We start from the raw sequence: 24488 nt of genomic DNA, 5'->3' as shown, positions 1-24488 counted from the left end.
AAAAAAAAAAAAAAAAAAAAAAAATATCAAGGGAAGCTTACGTAAACTCTCACCTTCACAAGTCTTTCCTAGGAACAAGCCTGAGCTTTAAGAATTACGATCTCCCATTCTGCAAATGACTTCTATAAGAGTTGGTAATATGGCCATGCACTTCTGCAGGAGATAAGTTAACTAAGCAGCTTTTTTTCTTGGAAGAACAGTGCTTTTGCATTCTTAAAACATTACAGATAAAAGAAAATATTCAGATAACTTACTGGAATAGTATATACGTTTCTATAAAGCTTGTCAAATGTAAGTATGTTCATCAGCAGACCAATCATGGTTTTTTTTAAATACAGGCAGTCCTCAACTTACAATGTTTATAAACTGACACCCTGTTTCAACTTTACAATGCCAGTTTTGACTTTGCAACGCTTGATCCAATGAGATGCCACGCCAGTGAACAAGTTCACTGCACCACTCATCTCCTTGGAGAACATCTATCCAAACTTCCTTGGACACTTTCTGTAAGAAAGTAGACAAGACTCCAGAAAAACCTGCAGTCAAGACTCCTGAAAAGACTCCAGCCAAGAACCCTTCAAAAAGTCCAGCCAAGAGCCTTTCATAAAGTCCAGCAAAGTCACCTCAAACAAGTCCTTCCAAATCAATATGATTGCTATTTACAATATAAATACATCCCCCATTTATCAATCCCCCATTTATAACATTGTTTCTTACGAGAAAATTGGTTCCAAGTTACAATGTTTTGACTTAAGATGTGGTTTTCGGGAACCAATTGTGTTGTAAGTCTGAGGACTGCCTGTAAAAGTTTATGTTCTATGTATCAGTGTTTACTAATTTGCCCTATATTTAATAGGCAATTTAAGACTAATTTCAGTATAGTTCTGGAGGGTGGGTAAAATTTTGTAAGGTTTCCAACAAAACATACCATGCCATTAAACTAACAAAATACAGACTATATCATCCCCCTTGGAAGTTATGTTATGTTGTATACCACCATCTACCTGCTTAGGCACTTGATCTCCAAAGCTTGATAATGAAATATTACTTTTGCATCTGGCAAACAAAGCTATAGTCTTTTAAGAAATACAGGTTTCTTGTATTTAAAAAAAATACCTATTTCCACAGCAGGACATTACAACTAATCTATGGTCTCAGTCTTGCAAACACTGATCTGCCCAAAATACTTTTTTATGCATGTATGTAAAGTGCTTGAAGGATCCTGGCTTCTATGCACACCAGTATACATATATGTGTCGGCACAGCTATGAGGATACAGCTCATTAGAATGTTGCTGCTGCTGCAGCATTATAACAAGGTATTGCCATTAATGTACTCTTGTGATCCTTACCTTTATGACAAGTGCTTAGTCCCTGGGACAGAATGGCTTAAGTAAGAAGGTGTTACATCATGCTGAATGGAGTATATGCATAAGAAGTGTCTCAGGGTGAAATTCACTATTTAAACATTACATGGAGAGAAAGCAGGTGTCCGTCTGACGAAAATGTTAACTGCCCCATTAAATCATGCGACTATACCAACTTTTTTATGCATAAAACATTTAATAAGGACAAAATTGCTCAATTATTTTCATGTTAAGGAAAATCAAATTGGTTATACCATTTTGATTCTCAATGTGAATTGAAGCAGGAGAATTACCAACTTATTTCATGAGCGTTTAAACCAAACATATAATTGATATAGAGTAGTGAAGGAGCGAGAAATGTATTCCTTAGATAGGCAAAGATATGATATACTACTACTGCTTCAGTGCAACTGCAGTGGTGACTGTTTTTCTGCCAACAGTTTGATAAAATTAAATAATGTATCTTAAATGGGAAACCACAATTTGTTTTCCCAACATAACATCCAAGATCTGTTGCAATTCCTCCAGTAATGTCACTACTGTGGATGTTAGTAAGAACATTCCAGGAGTCTGTTTACAAACTAGATAAGATAATGTCAATCTGACTACAGTACATCCTCTGTTATCTCAATGGCAAACTGGTAGCTTTAACTTAAAATAAGCAGTGATTACAAGCGGCCTGGTAACTAGCAACCTAGCACTCCAGTAATATATTACACTATACGCAACAGATTTCCTTGCTGACATCACAAGGGATCTATTTACATAAACCAATCAGACATGTTAAGAAAGATGACTTTGACCTTTTGCAGTTTCACTCATCTGCACAGCTTTAGGCAAATGCTTTCAAAGCAATCTGGATACCAGAGAACATACTGTAGTTTCCAATGGAGACATTCTATATAATAAAACAGAGAAATATAGCAATATGAGAAAATAAGGAACCAAAAATTACAAGTGCAATTTCCAGTTCTGATTATAATTTCTGGCAAGTCAATATACCTTTGTACTTCTTTCCAAGAGAGGATCCAGGAAGGGCGCACCAGTGTGGGCACTCCCTACTTCCACTGCTGCTGCCATCCCCAGCTGACCCAGCTGCAGAGAAAGGCCCTGAGCAGTTCCTGCCCCACTTCACTCACAGGCTGCAGCCATACAGGTATTGTGGGGGCAGTGGCAGCAAAAGGCACGTTTTTCTGTATTTGCTGCTTCCTATTGTGATCCCTGCTGGCCAGGAACAGATGCTGGAAGGAGGAATGCACCCTGTTACCGCTGCTGTCTCCAGCAGATGCTGACACAAGGGAAAGGGTGAGGGAGCCAAGACAGAAGGGAGGTGAGCACTCTCTCCTGCCCCACTCCAGCTGTGGGCTCCAGGGAGCAGCTGCATGGAGTGATGGGTTTGGTCGGGGACAGCAGCAATGACGTGCAGGTTCCCCCTTCCAGTGCCTGCTCCTATCCAGCAGAGGAAACTGTGAGGGGTACTGGCCAAGGAGCAGAGGCTGAAAAGAGGAACTTGTGTCCCACCACTCCTGTCCCTGGCTAAGCCTGGCACTCTGTGCAGCTGTTCCTTGAAGACCACAGCTGGATCAGGGCAGGAAGAGGAACTCTGGGTCTCCCCCCATGTCTCGGTCAGCTGGAGGCAGTGGCAGTGATGGCACCATAGTCCCCGTCCTACAAATACCTGATTCCTCCCCAGCTCCTTGGAGTCTTCAGCCAGCACTTCAAACACTCCTAACTGCCATTCACCCGATGGTCTGAAGGACAATATGCCATATCCCCTTTTAGGAAATTCTACACCCATGGATGCAGACCACCTCTGTACTGACAATTCAAATGTGTCAGCAGTACTGGACAGAGAATGAATCAGGTGAGAATACATGGCTGCTATGGTCTTATTTAAGTGATTTGGAAAAAGTGCGAACAGGAAAGAGAGTTTCTTCAACTAAACAAAAAAAACAAAAAAACAAAAAATCACCTAAAATGCTAGGATTACTAGCCAAAACAAGGACCAAATTTCACCGAAGTTTTTGTTGTTGGGTTTTGTTTTTATTTTTGCCTGGATCCCAATTCCATATGTTAAAAGGCCTGCATTCAAAAGTTGAGCTAAAAACTCCACATTTAAGAAGTAACAATTCAGAAGTTAACACTTCATGAAAATTTTACTTGGCTTTCTTGCAGCAAACTTATACCTTACAAAATGAGTGGGGGAAAGAAGTATTTTTTATATTTAGCTCATTGTCTTTTTTTTTTTTTTTTGTTTAGGAGCAGGGCATACAGTCAGACAATGTTTGCTTGCATAGGTCATTTGCACGGCAACACAAACACAACTCACAGAAATTGGCAGGGGCTCATGGCAACTGTAGTAAGCTCAAACCCTTAAAAATGTGCAACTTGTGTTGTTAAAAGGATGGAGAAGTTTTGTACCAGACTGATGAATTTCTCAGTTGTTTCCTTGACTCCAAGGGGCTTGGAATCAGTCATACTACAACAGTTAATATATTCCTGTTACGGAGATTTCTCACTCCGACTGAGAACAGATCTCCTGCTTTATTTTCCTTCCTCTGTACTTGCCCCACTGAACTATAATGGGATATCTTGACAAGAAAATTTTCATTTGCATGGTATCCAGTCTCACTCATTTAAGGAATTAATTCAACCCATAATATTTTGAAGGGGAGGACAGCAGTTAGATATGCTGAATTTTTACTTTAAACTGATGTTTAACTCAAAGTTATAAAATGGCTTTGATATAGCCACTTGCTGTATACAAACTTGACAGCAGCATGGGCATTAATGTGCTAAAAAGTTTGTTAGGAAAACAAAGATGCTCTGATGCTCTAACGAGACAGATGAGGCTGCAGTCACCCCTTCTGCCAAGCAAAGTGAACAAGTCTGGAATAATATTAAAGGACGTTCAGTGAGTAAGCGCACTTACTGCCAAGTTTTGGTCATCTATATATATCATAATGCCCCACAGGCCAGATACACTAGAAAAGCGACACAAAAATCAATTTTAGAGATTATAATGAATGCTGGCAGAAAGTATATTGTACCAATTAAAATTGCACATAATCAGAAACTATTTCTCATAAAGCCAATTTTACTACTTCTGAACTAACAGTACTTCTTTATAGAAAGATATGTGAGAGAGAATTTAGGCAAAATTTAGGCTAGATATCAGGAGGCGCTACTTCATGGTCAGGGCGGCTAGGATCTGGAACCAACTTCCAAGAGAAGTGGTGCCGGCTCCTACCCCGGGGGTCTTTAAGAGGAGGCTAGATGTACATCTTGCTGGGGTTGTTTGACCCCAGTACTCTTTCCTGCCACGGCAGGGGGTCAGACTCGATGATCTGCTCAGGTCCCTTCTGACCCTACGAAAAAAAAGGCTTTTTAGTAAATATGGCAACTTTTTTTAAAAGCTTCTATCAAGTTCTCCATTAATATAAAACTTTCCTATTGATTTTTTCCATTTAAAAGCTTAAATTCTAACTAAAGAGCTCTCCAAGACTCTATTTACAAAAGGCTAATGTTATAGCTAATATATAGTTACTAAATTCCACTGTCCCTCAGGAAGTGGTTAAGTAAGAACAGGACATTAAACAGCTATATTTGCCAGATCAATGAAATGGTACAGAACAACGGTTCTCAACCTTTTTAGACTTAAGGGTTCCCTCAGAAAATGCCAGCTTAGTTATCCATCATTTTTGGGTACAGAAAAATAACAGACCAATACTTCTGTTACAAAGAACTCTTTTAACTAAAAATGAGGTTGGTAGGGCAGAGATGAACAAAGGATCAAGATGAGCAGGAAACTGAAATCCAATACATACATCTATGTTTCCATGAAAACCTTCCTATATGGGCCTTGGCACAGCAGCAGAGCATGCTAGCCCCACCTTTGTTAGCTCCCACTGTGACCACACATGAATGTTGCCACTTGATTCACAACCCAGCCCCAATACCTTGCTCCAGGTGAGCACAACCTTCAGCTAGACCAAAACTCCTCCAGTTGATAATAGGCAAATTTTACTGATACAGTGATAGGAAATAAGACCAATGCAGGCAAAGCAAGCAAGATTATTACAACATACATTCCACAAAATTCCCCAGTGCCCAGAATATGCATAAGGCATGTAGTCTCTCCAGCTGGTAAGTAAACACCACCTTGAGGTTCTTTGCTTCAGTGTCCCACGTCAGCAACCTTGGAGGTCAGGGGGCTGATGCCACCTGCCCACTCACTGTTTTGAAAACACCTCCTTTTGTATACTTTCTTCTCTGATGACTCTCCATCTTTGGGCATCACTAATTGGTCTCCCTGTGGTCATTACACTGCGCACATTCTGTCTATCAGCCAAAATCCTATTTTCATAAATCTATCACATATATACATCCTAATTTGTATAGGATTAGGTGTCCTCCTAATTTGGTCTGTTCTCCCAAAACCAGAAAGTCAAAGGGCTTTTGCATGTGGGCACTGGAGCCAGGCCTATCTCTATTATGAAAATAAAATTAGGATGTTTTCAATTTCTCAGGATATGTATATCCGTTGGATGCAGACACCCTGTCTTCCCTGAAGGCTGTGAAACTGTGTGACAAAATGCTTTTAAAAATAAATTAACTCTTGCTGTTGCCCTGGACCATTGTTCTAATACAATATCTACTTTACCTATAAGCCAATTCCTAAAAACAAATATCTACATATATTCTAGCCATCAGCGAACACAGCAAAGGCAGAAGATGTACTTGTTCATATCTCAACTGGCAGGCAAAGAGAAAGGGCCCACAGCATGGGACAAAAAGAGACACAGATAAGAGACTATCAGTCCTCAAAGTTTAGTCACTCTGTGCCCCCACTATCATCTGCCTGCATATCGCCAAAAACAGTTTGCCACAGCAACAGTCATTTGTGAGATTTAACACTGGATATCAAAAAACCAGGGTGGTGTACCAGAGGTACTGAAGTTGATGGCTGAGCAGCATGGGAAGAACTGTACAGCAGAGTTTGCATACCATATATCCTTCAATTTTAATGATCCTGTGTGAAAGAGATTATTTAAACCACTGATTCTCAACCAGTGTGCCATGAACAGTTGATAAACTTATCATCCCATTAAGGCTGATGCACAATATTAACACGGTTCAGCTACACATGATGTACAAGAAACCCAAAGATTTCTAAGAGGAATCTATAGTGTTAAAAACATTCTGACCTGTTGTGGTCTTTCTGAGGTTTTTGCAACAGAAAAAATTCTCTGGTATTTTTTCACAGTCAAAAAAAACAGTGAAAGTTAAGAGCTAGTATTTTCCAAGGGCCTAAAAAGGTTGAAAAACCACTGCCTTAATCTGACCCCAGTGCACTTTCATTCTACACAAATTGTTATTCTCCTTACTGAGGGAAATAAATTATTCTTGGACTTTTCCAGCTGGACTTTAATAGATCACATCCCTTTCCAGACACAATACTGCAGGACACTTCTCTTCGCAATATGATCATTTACAATTTCTGTGGCTACCAGAGCAGTTGGTTCTACAGAAGATATATAGTGTGAAAGATGCAACCACTTTTCCAGGCTAATTAAAATATTAACATTTTCCTGAGACAGAATCTACTTTTCTAATAAAATCTATACAGGCTTTACAGAACTGAAAGAAAAAAATGTTATAAAGCATGTGAAATGTGTATTTAAATAAGCCTAAAGCTGTGAACACTCTGAAAATTGAAGAGTCTGCAGTTCGGGAGATGGACCCTCTAAGAATATTAAACAGGTAAGCATACTGATCTTTCTCACCTGGCTTTTGGAAGTAAATCATGCTTACTTGTATTTTAAGCAGTTAACCAATTGTGAAATACTGACCAATCCAATCTTAATGGGCAGTTTTACATGTGCTCTAACATGTTCCAATTAGAATGCGTCAGAGTGGACTTGATTAAAATGCCTGCAGCATCTTGTATATTCAGCATCCCTGCATTTAAAAAAGTAGCAGGGGCACTTTAAAGTTCAAACGAGCTTGCTCCCACCACTATTTTGAAACACAGGATGCTGAATACATGAGACGCTGTGGGTGTGTTAATTAGAGCAGCTCCTGAGAGCTGCTATAATTAAAACACACCCTCTCCACACCCCCAGAGCACACGTATAGGTGCCCACTGTATGAAGAAAAGATTCCAGAATTGCTGGACAGGAATAAAAATTCAGAATTCTGCTACTGTTTTAAAAATTCATTGTTCTCTTCTCTCTCAGATTTTTATTTCTGTAATTTTCCAATATTTTGCTGAAATGTACTAGGAACAACTTGCATCACTAGCACAAATTTGTACTAGAAGTCTGGATAACCAAAACAGCAGAAAAAGAAATTTAATTCCTGCAGTTCTATGTTAACCTCTTTTTTGGTTTTGGGCTCCACTTATACACTTGGCACCTGGAAAATTCAACGTGGCTAAACACCAAAAATATTCGGTTTTTTGGATTTTTTTTTTTTGGTTTTGTCCTTAAGCAGTTTTCATTCTTTGATGTTAATTAAATCAAGACATTTCCACTGAAACAGTAATATTGTCGGTCTGTATTCTGTTAAGTCACTCTGAAATCTTCTTTATTTCAGTGCTTCTCTATGTAGCCCTCTTTTGACAACGTTTGACTGAAACACCCGACACAAACTCTCCAATGTTTCAATATTCATCATTATCAGACACATATAGATGCAACTCTTAACAGTTTTAATTAATACAACCTGGGGTTTGTGCCTCTTTAAAAAAAAAAAAAAGCCTGGTCCTGACTGTCCCAGATTTTAAATGGGATTAACACACAAGCTGTACAGGTATTTACATAATAGCACTTCTAAGCTGCATTGCTACCCTCTGCAGATGCTGGGGAGACGAGAGGAGGATTGTTTAGTGCACTGAATCTTGTATAGTCACAAATACTTAAAACAGGACAACAAACTTAAATATCTGAAATGAAACACCTGCTTATACACCATGAGGTAACTAATGCTTGCGGAGAACTTTGTGAATTGCATGATGCATTTCAGAAATTTGCTCCCTGTTGACAATATCTGAATAACAGGCTGAATAGTCACATCTCAGACGTCCAACATAACCACATGCATAAAATTTCCTCATTTCATTTATCGCACCAAATATTTATTGTCTATTTACAAAGACTTCCCCCTTGCCATTTTCTTCTTTGCATTCTTGGATGGACTCTTCAACAAGTTGAGTAGAATTCCTTGTGGTTTTCTTTACACACTTAGAACTGGGAGTAGTATTAAACACAAGAAAAAATACTGCATCTAGGTTCATGGTCATCATTATCAGACAAAACTCTTGGGGTAGAAAAAATATCTTTTATTAGACCAACTAAATAATAGCAAAAAAATTCTTTCTTTGCAAGTTTTCGGACCCAAACAACCTTCCTCAGGCAAAGGAGAATTCAAAGATTGCAAAAGTTTTCCCAGGTAGAAATGAAACTTCATCTTACACAGGAGAGTTAAAAGATGGTAAAGTCCCCCTGGGTAAAACAATCTATTTTTAAAAAGGTTGCTCTTTGAGTATGCAAAGTAGGCACAGACAATAGGTTGAAGCAGCCTCATTACTTGATGGTGTCTGATTGTAGGCAGGATGTTGAATTTTGCTTCTTTCTTGTTAGCTGTGAAGTTATCATGCTTTTAAACTGACACAGCTGAAACCAGCATCCCTGGTCATTACTGTATCATTTCTCACCTTCAGCCAACCAGCTTGTACTAATGTGACTATTGGTTCATTTCTTTTACCCCATTTCATCAGTGGCAGTGTCTTGTTACATACATAGAAGTTAAAATTTGTCTGAAAAAGTGTGCTCAGGCTGAATTAAATTTCTTTATATCGTGCATTTTTTGCTATGTTGAAGGCAGTGTTGTCAATATCAAAGAATGTTTCAGCTTTCTTTTTAGAAAAACTAATGTTAGACATAAATTAAGTGGGACAGTTGATCTTAAAGTCTGGGTCAATTTCTGCACTTTGAAAAGATTCATGTTCCTTTCAAACTCACTACTAAAATTTCATGGAGTTTTTATTATAAAAAGAACTGTAGTGCGATTGCTCCCAGCCACTTGAATGCTTATTTGCTACCAGTTCAAATTTACGCATGTTGGAACACATATATCCAGATATTGAATACCACATATGAAATATGACTCAAGAACTTCACATTTAAAGTAGTTAGAATGGGAAGTCCCCATCAGTTGTACTCAATGTTGTGAAGACTGAAAAGAATTGTGTGATCAGATCTATCTTGGCCATTTCCACATTCTAGCAAGCTAAATTCCTTTAACTCTCTCCCTACTCCCCTATCTCCACACCAGCTATGCCCGTTACTGCTATCACTGACTGCTTTCATTTCCCATCTTCTTTAGGCAGTTTCCTATAAGTTTATTGCCCCTGTTGGGCCTAACAAAAACTTGGCATGTTCATCAACTATCCTTTAACACTGCAGAGTAGAGAAGCAGTCAACCAGGGATTTAAAATTAGAACCTAATGGTCCTAGTCTCGTATTTGAAATGTTTTTCCTATGCTCATATGTAAATACGTCAGAACACAGAAGATGAAAACTGAAAGACATACTGAAGAGATTATTCACGGAGAACAACAAAATGAATTTCACACAAACACAGTAATTTTAGCTTATTGATTCCTCACAGCTGGAAACAAAAATGAGAACCAGCATGATTGTATTAGCTGGGTCTCTAGAGACTATGGAACTGTTCTGTGGGCCACAGAGCTCAGCTTGGGAACCTCTGGGATAAGTTATTTACACAAAGAATTCTGAACAGTAAGTGACAGGTCACAGGAAATTGTAGAAAATAAAACATGCATCATTCAAATCTCTTTCTCCGTACATATAGTGTCTCCCTGTCCGTGTGTGTGTGGGTGTGTGTGTGTCACGCTCACACACAAACATATATATCACACACACAAAACAAAAGGGCAAGCAGCTTCAGATTCAGTGTTTGTTTTAAGTACATACCTAACTTTGAAGCATCTTTGATCTGCTCTTTAATTTTCAGTACCTCTTCTTCAGTCAGGTCCCCTTTTTTCAGCACTACCACTTGTGGGCGCTCATCCTCTTTGTCACTACCACTCTCATCATCTTCCTCAGGGACCGGAAGCTGCTCTCTCTACATGAGAGAAACAAAAGCAATTCTGATGACCATGCCAAACCAAAGTTCCTAAGCAAACAGTACTGGGAAGATTAGCCTCTGGTTCAACTTTTGTAGCAAGCTCAAGATGGAAAGACATAAGGACAGTGTCAAGCCTTCCCAACATGCAATACTCAAATGGCACAAATGTATAGTCAAATCTTACACTAGAAGAGCAGATGCCCATCTTTTTAGTGGCTAGAAAGCAGCAGATGCTTGTATAAATGAACACAACTGGAACTGCTGCTGCTTAAGACAAGATATATATTCCACTTATTTGACATTTATACATAGACTGATGTCCAATCAGAAATCTGTGGTTCAGACACACTAGAAAAGCTTCAGAAAAACATTAGGAAAAGGATAGACGTTCACCATCACAAGAACACTACAAAGGTAACTCAAGCCAAGAACCAAGGATTCTCCAGTTATCCCAGCGCAGGCTTGTACCCTTTAATACGGTGCTTAAGAACACAAGCAGCTAGACAGGACCTTAGAGGCCACTCCAGCCAGATGTAAGCTGATGCAGCACTCAAGCAGTTCTCAACCTTCTTAGGTTCGAGGCACCCCTTGGAAGATGCCAAGGCTTTGTTTTCACTTGGGTTTTCTTTGGCTCCTGAAACATAACAGAGCCATTCTTCTGTGACAAAGAGCTTAGGAAGATTCCCCTCCCACCCTCTTCCCCAAGATTGGGATGGTTTAAACACAAATGGATTCCTGGGGGAAATCTCGAGGTTTCTCTTGCAAATCATGCTTGCACCCCTAACAGTGCTAGTCTTGCGTGATGCCCCATGGCACTCTTGAAAGGACAAGGCAACCTCCTGGGAAGCGCTGCTTTAACCTATGCGAGAGGCTGAAGTTTTGTCCTTTGCGGGCCTCTATGCAAGGGCCATGGCAATAACGGCTCTGTCCCACATTAAACCATTAAAACTGGACAGCAACCATCTAGAAAGCTGTTATGCCATTTCAAGCACTAGCCTGGGGGCCAGCTTCATATACATTAGGGCTGGAAGGGACCCCGGAAGATCATCAAGTCCAGCCCCCTGCCCCAGGGGCAGGAAGTCAGCTGGGGTCATATCACCCAAAAAGATAACCGCCCAAACATTTCTTAAAAGAGTCCATAATAAGTAGGCTCCCACCACCTCTGGAGGGAGTCTATTCCAGGCCTTGGGGGTTCAGCTATCTCTTTTTAAATCCCTATGGACCTTTATAGGGCGCAACAAGGACTTAGCAAGGGCAGCCACTCTACATTTATCACGCAATGACCCATGAATTGCATAATATATATAATGTGTGGCGGGGGGGGGGGGGCCTCAAAGCACCCTACCAGCCTCTTCTCCCTGCTGCCTGCCAACCCCTGCAGGGAGCCTGGATGGCAGTGTTGCCAGGTCTTAAATATGAAATGATCGTATTTCCTGAAAAACTATCATACCCTGAAAAAAAAAGCATGCAAATAAGTCTTATTTACTTTATATTGATTACCGTCAGCAAACAGCGAGTGAGTGAGAATTGGGTTAAACTTAAAGCGTTTCTTTATTTTGAGGCAATTACTCACAAAAAAAACACCAACAGCAAACCCAGATGTTGGTTAAGACTCTCTCAAAGCAACTTGGGTTCTTCATAGGCCGCAACAATGAGCTGCCTCAAAAATTATGGTGCATTTTGAACACTTTTACTATTATCGATAATGCATTATACCAGGGTTGAAAATAAAGTGCAAATACAATACTTATCGTACTGGGGGCTGGACGGAGGCAGCTGGGCCCTTCCCGCCGCCCCTGGGGGGGACCTGACACCTCACACTAAGGGAGAAGGGGGCGTGGCCATGGAGGGCGGTGCACCCGCGCACAGGGGCGGAGCCTCAACGTTACCGCCTTGATGGGGAGGTCGAGGTGACGTCACGCGGGCCTCGCGGCGGGTCATTACCTTGGTGTCAACCGTGGGCCCCTCGCGGTACCCGACCTCCTTCTTGAAGCGGCTGAGGAAGGCAGGCTCGGCCGGCGGCACGTAGGACACCTGGTCCCGCTTGCTCATGGCCGCCGCCGCCTCTCGAGGGAACGGCCCGCGAGCCGCAGCATGGACGACGCACTTCCGCCAGGAGAGGGGCAGGGCGGACAGTGGCTGGGGTGGGCTGCCCCTCGTCATGTGACAAAGGCCGCTTCCTGGCGGAACGTTACTTCCGCTTTTCCTGGTGCTTAGCGCCAAATTTGAACCAGCCGCCATCTTGAGCGGCGGCATCGCGCCGGGCGCGAGCACCATGGCGCCCGGGACCAAAGGTGACGGTGGAGCGGAGCGGGCCGGGCTGGGGAGTGGGGGCTGCCCGCGCCTTGGCAGCGACCCGGGGTGGGGGCTTGGCGGATCCCGTCACTTCCTGGGGGGGCGGCTCCAGCAAAGGGAGAAGGTGAGAGCGGGGCGGTGGCGGGAAGCAGCTGCGTCGCGGTCTGCCCAGGCTCCCGCCCCTCCTCCCCCCGCATCTGCTGCGCAGGAAAGGAAGGTTCGGGCTAGTTCGCCGTCCCATTAGCGACTGACCCCCTCATTCACTTCGAGTGGGTTTCTACTTGTTTGGGCGTCGGGAGCCGGCGAGCGGGATGTACCGTCCATCCCATCTGATCCAGATGGGTTACACCTATATACGTGCCTATGCATGTACGTCTGCATGTATATATGTAGATATAGGGTGGGTGTATAGGTGTAAGCCAGAGAGAGAGAAAACTAATTTTCTAGTTCATCACACACATCTTAATTAACGATCAGTTACACATTCATGTTCCCTAATAATTTTCCTAGCGCTATCAGTTGCACATATGTGTGCATATACGTTTTCAAACTATCAGTTATGTGTATACACACATGCTTATAATTAATAAATAGTAACTCACTTTCTATCAATTACATGCATTCATTATATACACATTTCTGATTTCCCTGACAGTCTTTTCTCTGATGCCTGATGAAGGGTGTTTGTGCCCAAAAGCTTGCAATTAAGGATTTTTTTTTGGTAAAAATCTTGTTGGTCTAATAAAAGATATCACCTCTGTCCACAAGCCATGATTGATTTTCCTGACTGCATTTTTCATTCTTGTGTTTTCACCATCTCACTATTGCATTTTTCACTGTGTAATTTTGCAGTTTTGATGCACCACGTTTGAAAGTTGCATTGGCTTTTTTTGTAAGTTCATAGCATAGTATGCTGCTTCAGTGTCCTCAAGTAAATCGAGAGATATCCAGCGCAGTGTGTCTGGGACTCTTTCATTGAGAAGCAGGTTGATGTAGTAGAGGTGATAAGTTTCAGTCTTGAGCCTCTCCCTCACGCTGTTAGGAAGTCCTGCTGTTGAAGCCAAAGTACAGACTTAAGCCACTATGTGCTAGGGGGGCCTTACAGATATTTGTTATGATGCATTTAACCTGGTTATATAGATGGTAGCTTGCTTTGGCATCCTTTCATCTACAGGAGACAGTGGATATTGCATCCCATGATGTAGATGGTCTGCCAATATCTCATGTGATCATAGTTTAATCAGAGATCAGTATGGTCTGTGGCAGTGGATACAAATGCATATGTTATGGTTGGGTGGTTCAGGAGCTGCTTGCTTCCTATAGGCTCTTTTCTCTTCGCGACAGAAATTGACTCCAGCAGCTTGAACTCAGATGCCCTAGTGGAGATGATGCCACTTGTTGTGATCACCTGCCAAGGTTTCCTGTTGGTCAGGATCGATTACAAATGACTTCATATTAGGGGTGCACTGATAGAGATTTTTTTGGGGCCGGTACCGATGGCTGATTTTTAAGAAGCCATATTGGCCAAACCAATCTGATTCCGATATACAGCTGGGCAGCCTGGAGACATGCATTGGGCTGGTTAAGTCTGGTGTAGGGGAAGGGGCGTGGTGGGGTGAAGATCAAGGCCCCCACAGCAAGGGAGGGAGTGGGGCTGGGGCAGGTGTTGCTCAGCTGGGGCAGGGCATGGGATGGAACTACAAGCAGCTTTTCGGGGTGGGGTGGGGGAACGATAACAGTTCCTGTCTCTGCATGTAGCCTAGGAGGGCATGGGGGACATGTGCTCCCAGATCTGTGCACGAGGCAAGGGTGGGCTGCAGCCGGGGCCTGTGCTGGGCACTTCCCGGCAAGGGGACTGGGCCAGGCTGTGCTCAGGGGGAGGGGGGAGGCTAAAGCCCCAGTACAACCTCTCACACAGCTCCAGGGGCACCATGTGTAGTGGCAGGCCCCCCCCTCCAGATGAGCTGCTCATGGCTCCATCCTCAACCTCTCCCTGGCTCAGCAACACCTGCTCCTGCCCCACTCCTTCACTGCGGGGGGCCTCAATCTGATCCTCCACACTGTGCCAGCCCTATGCTGGCCTCTGAACCACCGGGCTGTGCTCCTGGCCACACGTGTGCTGTGGCTGTACACCTGCACAGAGCATTTATTGGCCACATCAGGCAAAAAAAGCCAATTTTTGATGCTGTCAATTTTCCCTATCTTGGTTTCAATTCAATATTGGACTGATGTATCAGTGCACCTGTACTTCATATCTCACTGTATGTGTCTTTGTAGCTAGCGTTTTGGTCTTGATAGTAAATTTTGAGTTATTTCATGCTCTTTTAGTTTTTTGAAGGTGGTGGCAGTTTTTCTGATATGAACACTGAGTTCTTCATCCAGTGCAAGGTTAGTAGTCACTGTAAAACCTAGGTAGCTGAACTTTTGGGCTACTGCTAGCTGGTTCTCATTAAGGAGGATTGATGGATCTTGTGGAACTACCTGTACAATTATTTTCTTTATGCTGATGGTGAGAGCAAAGATGGTAGAAGTTTGGATATTTCACAGAGTTCATCTTAGTTTATTTTTTTACAGTGATCATGTAAAAGTATTTCAGCTGCTTAGCTGTTATGCAATGAAATTTCTTTTGGCTACTATGCGTCAAAACTTAATGTTCTGCAATATCTACCTGTCATGCTTTAAAACTTTTTAAAACTCCCATTGTATGGGAATCTGTAACCATAGCTAAAAATCTGTGGCCTGATGCAAACATGCACATAACTTAATGTACTTGAGCAGCCCACTGAATTCAATAGGGTTGCACTGTGCATAAAGTTAAACATATGCAAATGTTTGCCTTGAAAGATTAGTGCTTCCACTAGATATGCCAGTAGCACTAAACCAGATATCTAGCAAAGGAATATGGCAGATGAAAATTTTTTGCAGCTTTGTATTATTGCCGGTTACAATGTAAAACATGTTTAAATGGTTTTGTGGGTATGCAAATGTCTTTCTTTTTTCTCTCTCCCAATATAATTTGGAATATTTTCTCCTAATCCTTTACTGATAGCTACAAATGGTTTTCTTTTGAAGTTTGATGAACATTGTTCCCCTTTTATTTTACAGGAGATGTGCGCAATCCAGCATTACCTCTGTCAAATTCACTTAGGTAAAGATCTATTTGCTATTTGTTTTATGATGCATTTTAAATTGCATTCTGTATGGCACAGTGATTCTGAGGGTTTAGAGTTTCTAAATGTTGTGGTGGAATAGAAATTTGTGTCTTCTCATGAACTGCTGCTACAGTGGTAGGATATTGACCTGTGCTCTTGTATTTTCTGCCATTTTCTAATGGCATGTTTTAGGGTTTTATAGTTGTGAATTTAGTGGTTGTCATGGGTGGGGGCCAGAATGAATGATCTTGTGGATTCTTTTGTAAAACTGCTTGCCTGTAAATTTCTGTATATACCCAACTTTGAGGCTGTCATCTTAGGTGACTGCAGAATACCTGGTAGCCTGTTTTTTATATTGCCATACACTGAGCTTTTGGGAAAACCATCTTAATGTGGGCCAAGAAATGCTCATGTGTAGAACTGTCTTTGGACTAATTTTAACTAGTATATCCTTCCGTTTAATTAAGTGGGTTGAATTATAGGTACTGGATCACAACCATGATCTCTGTACTCCAGTGTCTTGTTTCCTATGGTGACCAACGTCAAATGCTTCAAAGGACAGTTTTTAAGTAACTTTTCATTATGCAAGTATGGCATAACATGCCACTTTCCCACAGCTGCTTCCTTTTTACTAGTAACAGATAAGCTTGAGCCCAGTAAGATGAGGCTTAATGCTTCTTCACAAAGTATATAACTTTAACTGTTATAACCCTGGAGATGTTCAATGCCTTTTTTTAAATCTGGCCTTGGTGACAGCCAATGGTGTTTAATTTCAGGTTATATGAAACAATTTTTTTCCTTCATTTTGCAATTTTCAACATACCTTAAAGTTGTAGATTTATAGAATTTAAATTTACAGATTAGATTTTAGTATAATTTCAGATAAGCCTTCCTTAATTTGACTACTATAATCTCATGATTTTAGAAATCTGTCTTTCAATGGTTTGATAAATACTTTATATATGAACATTGCTTCATTTAGTGCTGAAGGTGATGCCATCAAGGTTTATGTGAGAGTACGTCCTCCTTCAGAAGGACCTGCAGTAGCTGATGGGGATCAAGGATTGTGCTTATCAGTTCTTTCATCAAATACTATCCGTCTGCATTCGAAGCCTGAACCCAAGATCTTCACTTTTGACCATGTTGCAAATATAGACACAACCCAGGTAACAGCTTTGAAAGGGGGTTGACAATCTCTGATAAAGTGAAAAAATGGTTGCAATGGCTATAAAAAATATTTAATAAGATATGAATCCCTGTTTTCATACTTACTGGTAATGCTACAGTAGGTTTTAACTACCACTGAGCAAGTTCTGTTTTCATTTTTTCTCTCCAGTGCTTTTAAAAATTTCTTTTTATCAAAGTTTTTTTAGAATTTCAGTTTGCATTTGTAGACATTATAGTAATACCATAGACCAGTGATTCTCAACCAGAGTGGCATGTTTCCTTGGAATGTTTTGAGATCCTTTTAAGTGTACTGTGAAGTGCCAGACAATGTTACCCATTGTTAGGTGTGCAAACATGATTTACAAGATTAATTAAGGGATTTCAAATAGGTTCCCATAGTGTCAAAAACATTCTAACCTGTTGTGAATTGCTCTGTTGTTTTTTTCTGTAATTAAAACACAAGTGAACCCCAAGAGCTGGCATTTTTTGAGGAGTATGTTGAGTCTATCAAGGGATGCCTCGAATCTAAAAAAGGTTAAGAACCACTACCTTAGATAGAAATTAAACCTTGCTGCTAACTTAGCTGTATAAAAATAGCTAGCAGTCTAACTCATTTAAAAAAAAATTATGTAGATTAATATGAGATGGTGTTCTTTTTGAGTAGTTAGGTCAGCTTCTGGTGTACTTGCTCTTTAAACAGATATACTGATTGTATGATTTTAGAATACTACCTCAATCATTTGCTTTAAGCAGTACCATTATAAAATATCTAGTATAGGAAGACAGGGTTTGTTTAATTTTTTTTTCTTCATATGATGTTCAGCCAATTCCCAAGTAGCTACTTTTTTGAAATTCTGAACATTTGATGGACAGCAGTCCCATTGCACTTTCATTTTCTGCTTGTCCTAGAAACCTTTGCCTTGTAACATGTGACTCAATTTCATTTGGTAGTAGCTGTGATGCCCTGAACCCTCATACAGCCAGGCGTGCATTTGAGAGGGGGTCCCAGGGTGTTCTTATACCTACATGGGTGCCCCTCACTCCCAAATCCCTCTCTGGCATCTGTTGCTTGACTACTGAGGACAGACTAAGAAGTGCCAGAAGTCACCCTGCAATCAATGGTGCCTCAGCTTTGTCCATCTCACCTAGGCCTTGCAAGCTCTTAGCATAGGGGATTTGGCAGGTAGAAGAATTGCACCCTTATCTGGTCATACACTCAGAAAAGTTGGATCTCCCATTCCACAGAAGAGGACTGCTTGTATGGTTGAATGCTCTGGAATCGCACTTATCCTGACAATAAATAAGTTATAACAAAAAAAAAAATTATGAAAACAAGAGCAAACATAAGAAATCAGTAACCATATGCTGAGCTACAGGAAGTAAATAAGAATAAACAAGCAAAAGAAAAAGTAAAACTATTCTGATTTTATTCTGAATCTTAAACCCAAGAAGGCAGCTTTTCCTCAGCTCAACAGGTTAGAAGTCAGCCCCTGCCTCTGAACTTTCTATCAGGGTCTCCTGCTAAATCTACTGTCGGCCAGGATACTTAGCCTCCCTGGTGAGGGCCTGAAGATCTCCCCTATGCATGGGAAAGCTAAAGAGTAAAACTTGTTTTCAAGATAAAGCTTAGGTATGGTTTCTTATCTGGCCATTTACATGGATTTTTGGGGAGCCTACATTATGCATATCCTGTGGGCCTCACCCCCCCCCCTCCGCAGTGTGTATTTGTTTACTAGAGTAGAAGTCTTTCCTGTTCTAATTAAGATCAAGATATTAACCTATCCTTTTAGACACCAAGATTACTAATCCAGTACCTACAGATACTCTCTTACTCAGTTTCCCTATTGTGACAAAAGTGCTTTGCTCAATGGCCTGTTATTCTTATGGCCCCTTTTTTAAAACAGAACTTCATCATCTGCTTGAAGGGTGTGGTTATTTAACATACCCGGGTACAGGCTGATTGTGAAGGATTACCTCTTTTTAGCCACTGAGGCTCCAAGCGTCTTCCAGGTGTAAAATTCATTATGCAATCCTGACCCTATTATACAAAATACATTTATATCGGATGCCACTAATTCATATAAGCATAGCTTGAGCTACCCGTACACTTGCCATATCAGTAAAACAAACTCAAGAACATGCATATGACGTGCTGTGAATCCCTCAAGCATTGTAGGTTCGTGACTAGCGAAGTAAACAATTTGGTGACATTTAAAAATAAGTTGGAATATTTGCTATATCCCTGGGATGCAGGCTAGCTGTGGAATTCGTAATGTGTGTTTGGGAGGGGGAGAAGGCAGTTATCAAACTATTTGTAAAGGGCACAAGAAATTAAATTTTACAACCCTAACAAAAGGTAACTTTGTCTTCCGAGCATCCATTCTATGAGAAGGATTTTATTTGCTGTGGACCATGTTACGCCATACATTTGCATGCAAAATTCTATGTTGTAACTGGGAAACTTTGCTTTAATGATGGAAAGCATATTATTCTTTAACGGTGGGGGCCATCCCTTTTGGCTGGTGTGCCACAAAGTAAGCACCAAGCCCTCACTGAATGCTACTTTGCCCTTCCCCTACCCAATCTGTTGCTTTGCTATCTGCTCCCTGTCTTGTGTTGCTATGTTTCCTGCTCCCTTCCCTACCTGCCTTGTATCATGCACAGAGGCTGCCTATGCCATTTGGGGCACGTGTGCCACAGGTTGGTCACCTCTGTCGTATAATATATACTGCTCCTAAAAAAGCATTTTATTTAGACAAATTAGAGCATTGTTACAATCATAAGTAGGAACCTACTGGAATTGCTACTTTGTAGAAATTGCAAAATCTGGAATTCCTGAAAAACTGGGCAATGCCTGCAAAATCTGCAAAAAAGCAAAACATGCTGAAAGCAAAATATTGTCTCCCTAGAGGAATCCAGGAGTCCTCATAGCTCTGTGGCCTGGCTGTGCAGCCCACTGGGGGGGAAAAGGGAGAGAGGCTGCCAGTATGAAGGAAAACGTAAGATTGCTGCTGCCCCCACGCTTCACCACTGATTGGCCAAGAAAGCTGCTTGTCACCCTGCCCCTCTCAACCAATTGGTGGTGAGGGGTGAAGCTGCATGGTGGACAGGCATCACAGCCAGTCAGTGGCAAGGGGTGGGGCTACCAGGGGCCTTTGACCGGTCAGAGTTATGGGGGCTAGGAGTGCCGTTATCAGCTGGCAAAAATGGTGGCCGGCTCCGCGATCTCCCCATGAAATTGGCAGCTGCCTCAGGTTGTGTAGACCCCTAGTCCTAATAGAGGAATACACAACAATAGATGGTGGTAGTAGAAAAACTTTATCCAGCACAAACACAAAGCAATTGATTCACTACTTATAAGAAAATAAAAATAAAACTTATTTTTTTAGGTCCCATGTTAATAAGGAACTGGGTTGTGTTGGTGCATTTGTTTTGATGACAGCAAGAAAGAGCACCAGAAATGATGCATTAAATGATTGTCACGATCAACATGTAAATACGTAAAGCTCTTCCTGTTGTGTTATTACAACAAATTTCCTTAAGCTATGGACAATACTGAGAAAGAGATCTTGCTGCTTAATGTTTATGAAATCTTGATGCCAGATGTCATGTATTTTCTTTTATCAGGAGTCAGTGTTTTCAAGTGTGGCCAAAACCATTGTTGAATCTTGTATGAATGGTTATAATGGGACCATCTTTGCTTAGTAAGTCATTTAAATTTATTTCATATTAAATAAACTTTTAGTTTCACAGTCCTATGTTTCTAAAAATTACATGTAAATGAATACTAATTGACTTGTGTTGAGATATAGATTGTTGTTATAGAGTAGCAATTCCCAATCCCGGGTCATGACCCAAATAAGGGTCGCAAGGGCAATGCTGCCGGCACCGCACAGGAAAGACGAGCTGCATTGCGTGCCAGGAGTTTCCCCGCCCCTGGGCCACCAGCGCCGCACTCTGCTCCCAGCAGTGTGGTGCACGGGGAAAAAAAGGTTGGAAACCACTGCTATAGAGTGTGGCTTTTTGCATGCTTGATAGCATATTGGCTGACCTGGAAGATGAGGTTTAATGTGTGATGTCATTGCTAAAATAAAGTTTTGTTTACTTGTTTTCTTTACTTCAGTGGTCAGACTGGTTCAGGGAAAACATTTACTATGATGGGTAAGCGCATAATAATTTATTATGAACAGGGATTTTTTTTTTTAATATTTTTGTTCTGTAATGTGGTTTAGTTTTAATACTATGTTCTTCATGCCTTGTAAATGATCTATGATGTGGGGTTTTCATTTTTCTTCGGGTACCTTTTATTGCTTTAGCATTTTTTATAGCACTTGGAGTAATTTATCTCAGTCTTTCAAGAGAATGAGGAGTAGTTACTAACTTGGCATCTTTTCCAATTGAAGAAAGACCTATTTTTTTTATTCTTAGCTGAAGTAAACTTAGTAAATCAAATATTTGTATCCAAGTGCCTTTAAATATTCTGAAAGTATTTCTTGGATTTCTTTTTCTCTCTTTCCCCTTCCTTTGCCTGCCTTCCCCCAACACAATTCAATTTCCAGTGAGATAGTCTAGCTAAGTATCTTTCTTCTCTTATTAAAATATATAGAATTTTTGGAAGACTATTTTCCCAGACTGCATACTTGTATCTCTTTTATGGGTAAACAAACTTTGAGTATCTTGAACTGTAAATGGATGAGCTTTTCACAGGACTTATTTTACTTCAGTGTTAATCTTATAAAATCTAAAATCTTATAAAATCTAAGATGATGCAAGAAAACCAAGTCTTTATAGGAGAAATGGCTCAATTTCTTCCTCTTCTGTTTTGCTATAAATTACTGGTGATAAACTTGTAGTCACAATATTGCATAATATATATGAGAGAGCCAGCTGCTGTTGTTGAATAATAATTCCTAATTAAACCTCTAAATATCACTTATCAAACCTCTTTTTAGGTCCATCTGATTCTGATAATTTCACTCATAATCTGAGAGGTGTAATTCCTCGGAGTTTTGAATATTTATTTTTTCTGATTGAACGTGAAAAGGAAAAGGTAAAACTTTATTTTTATCTTGGTAAACAAAGACATTTCTTTTTGACCTTAAGTAGTTGAATTGTTTACCTTTGGCTAAGTAAAAATGATATGCATGACATTTAGCTTTACATCTTCTTTCCTAGTAAAGGAGTATTTGTTGTTTAGTGCTTTGTCAGTTGATGGATACAAGTGCCTGAACATTTCTGCATAGATGCATTTATTTAGCTTTCAGGGTAAAAGTTGGCCTTTGGAATAATAAGTGATGTTATATAATATGTATCCTCAATAACCATTTCTTTGTAAAATAAATGGTTGTACGTTGTTAGAGACTTATTTTGGTTTTTTTTAATAACAGTGGTATATCAATTCTGGAAATTTCCTTGTTTTGCAGGCTGGCACTGGAAAGAGTTTTCTCTGCAAGTGCTCCTTTATTGAAATCTACAACGAACAGATATTTGACTTGCTGGATTCTGCTTCAGCTGGACTCTTTCTCAGGGAACATATCAAGAAGGGAGTCTTTGTTGTTGGTGCTGTAGAGCAGGTGCTAACATCGGCTGCAGAAGCATATCAGGTAGTCTTTATTGAGTACTTTTTCTGAAGCCTCTAGGCTAGTAATTCTCAACCAGGGTGCTGTGAACTAGAAATGCAAACACCTACATATAATTCACAGTATAAACTGAGATTTCAAGTAGGAATCCATTATGTCGAGAACATTCTGACCTGTTGTGGTATTTTGGGGTTCTTTGCAATAACTGAATTGCTCTGTTTTTCTGCACTCAAGAAATAAGTCAAAGCCTAGCTCTGGTATTTTCCAAGCGTTCCTTGAGTGGGCCATGTTACACCTTGCACTGTGAGTCTCACACATGTTGATTGGTATTAGTGCTAGCTTAAATTTGGCACTGTCTCACTCCAGGAGGGCCCTGGAGCACTGAAAAACAAGAATCTCCCCCCACTTCCCTTCTGGGTCCCCATTTAATACCTGGCTGTGCTATCTGACCCAGGGGAGCAGGCAGGGAAGGGTTAACCTGCCTGCCCAGATGCTGCTGACAGGTTAAACCTTCCCTGTCTGTTCCCCTGGGACAAGTAGTACAGGCAGCCACAAATAAGCAGGGGGAGAGGAAGGGGAGGGCAGCAAACAAGGATTTCGGATGCTGGGTCGGGGGAGCAGTGAGGCCCAATCTGAGCCAGCAGAAGGGGTGGAGTGGGTGTTTACGCTAAGATGTAGCCTAGAGTGGCAAGCTGGGTAGCACAGATCAGAGAGAAATCCTGCCCTAGGGTGGTGTAACTTTGAGCTACATAATAAGTGCTTAAAGTCAGTTTCTTTGGATAGTGGAGCACACACCAACTGCAGATGCTTCCTTAGCCTGGCGAAGGGTTTTTTAAACCCAAAAGCTTGCTAAGAAAATAATTTCCAACTATTTAATTGGTCTAATAAAAGATATCAGATTTACCCCCCCAAAACCTTGTCTGCCTATGTCCTTAGACCAACACGGCTACAACCTACACCCCTAAATTTGTTTCATGTGTTAATGTGTGGACAATCCAGGTGTTAAGAGCTCTAAGAGCCACCCAAAATTACTACATGACAAGTCCTAACAATGGATGCCTTGAGTCTAAAAAGGTTGAGAACTACTGGTTTAGGCTTTGTATGATATTGTTCATATGGCAATATTAGCTGAAGCAAGAATGAGGCACTGAAATAAAACTTTTTTATCCTTGCTTTGTGGAACTATAAATATCTTCATGCAAAGAAATATTTCTCATTTGTTTTCTCTTGAAAGCGGGTATGTTCCATACCTACCCTGCACTTCTTAGAGATTGTCAAAGTTAAGAGGTTTGGGTGGATAAAATGCATTGATGGTAATTTTCTGTTGGTACTTTCAGTGAAAGTCAGTGGTTCAGCACTAGGTTCTTAAGTCCCACTACCATGCACTGCATGTACCTAATGCTGTGTGTTCAAAAACTGAGTAATATTTACTATAAGGGCTAGAATTCTATCATTTGTATCCTTCATAAAGGTTTTACTTGTATCACATTAATATCTGTATTAGACCTGTGCAAAGTGGCAAGTATTCACTTTGGATTCAGACGCCAGTGATTTGATTCGACCAAATCGCATCCAAAAGATTTGGCGCTGCTTTGAAAATTCAGCCATAGACTAAACAGGCAGTTGACAAGTCTGTTGGGGTTGGGGGGTGGAGAGGGAGGGATTGGGCTGGGGTCTGGACAAGGTGCCCAGCTGGGATGGGGGGGTGCATTACTTGGGGCAGGGGGTAGGGTGAGGTGGGATGGGATGCGGGCATGGCAGCTCTCAGAGTGGGGG

At 41.0% G+C, this 24488-nt stretch overlaps 2 protein-coding genes across 2 annotated transcripts in view; one reads left to right on the top strand and one right to left on the bottom strand.

Moving 5' to 3' along the window:
* Nucleotides 1-12633, bottom strand: part of KIAA1143 (KIAA1143 ortholog) — a 16602-nt gene extending 3969 nt beyond the window's left edge. Inside the window, exons 1-2 of the mRNA XM_019537367.1 lie at nt 12464-12633; nt 10366-10516 (exon numbers count right to left, since the gene is read on the bottom strand). Of these exons, the coding sequence (XP_019392912.1) occupies nt 10366-10516; nt 12464-12571 (259 nt within the window). The 5' untranslated portion in view covers nt 12572-12633. The remainder of the gene's footprint in view (nt 1-10365; nt 10517-12463) is intronic.
* Nucleotides 12634-12726: 93 nt separating this feature from the next.
* Nucleotides 12727-24488, top strand: part of KIF15 (kinesin family member 15) — a 52538-nt gene continuing 40776 nt past the window's right edge. The window contains exons 1-7 of the mRNA XM_019537342.1: nt 12727-12813; nt 15920-15962; nt 16949-17132; nt 20761-20837; nt 21257-21294; nt 22086-22183; nt 22557-22736. Of these exons, the coding sequence (XP_019392887.1) occupies nt 12795-12813; nt 15920-15962; nt 16949-17132; nt 20761-20837; nt 21257-21294; nt 22086-22183; nt 22557-22736 (639 nt within the window). The 5' untranslated portion in view covers nt 12727-12794. The remainder of the gene's footprint in view (nt 12814-15919; nt 15963-16948; nt 17133-20760; nt 20838-21256; nt 21295-22085; nt 22184-22556; nt 22737-24488) is intronic.

Source organism: Crocodylus porosus, unplaced genomic scaffold (assembly GCF_001723895.1).
Source record: "Crocodylus porosus isolate Cpor-Errol unplaced genomic scaffold, CroPor_comp1, whole genome shotgun sequence".
Taxonomy (NCBI): Eukaryota; Metazoa; Chordata; order Crocodylia; family Crocodylidae; genus Crocodylus; species Crocodylus porosus.
The sequence above is the reverse complement of the archived record's forward strand: the minus strand, read 5'-3'. Positions and strand labels throughout refer to the sequence as shown.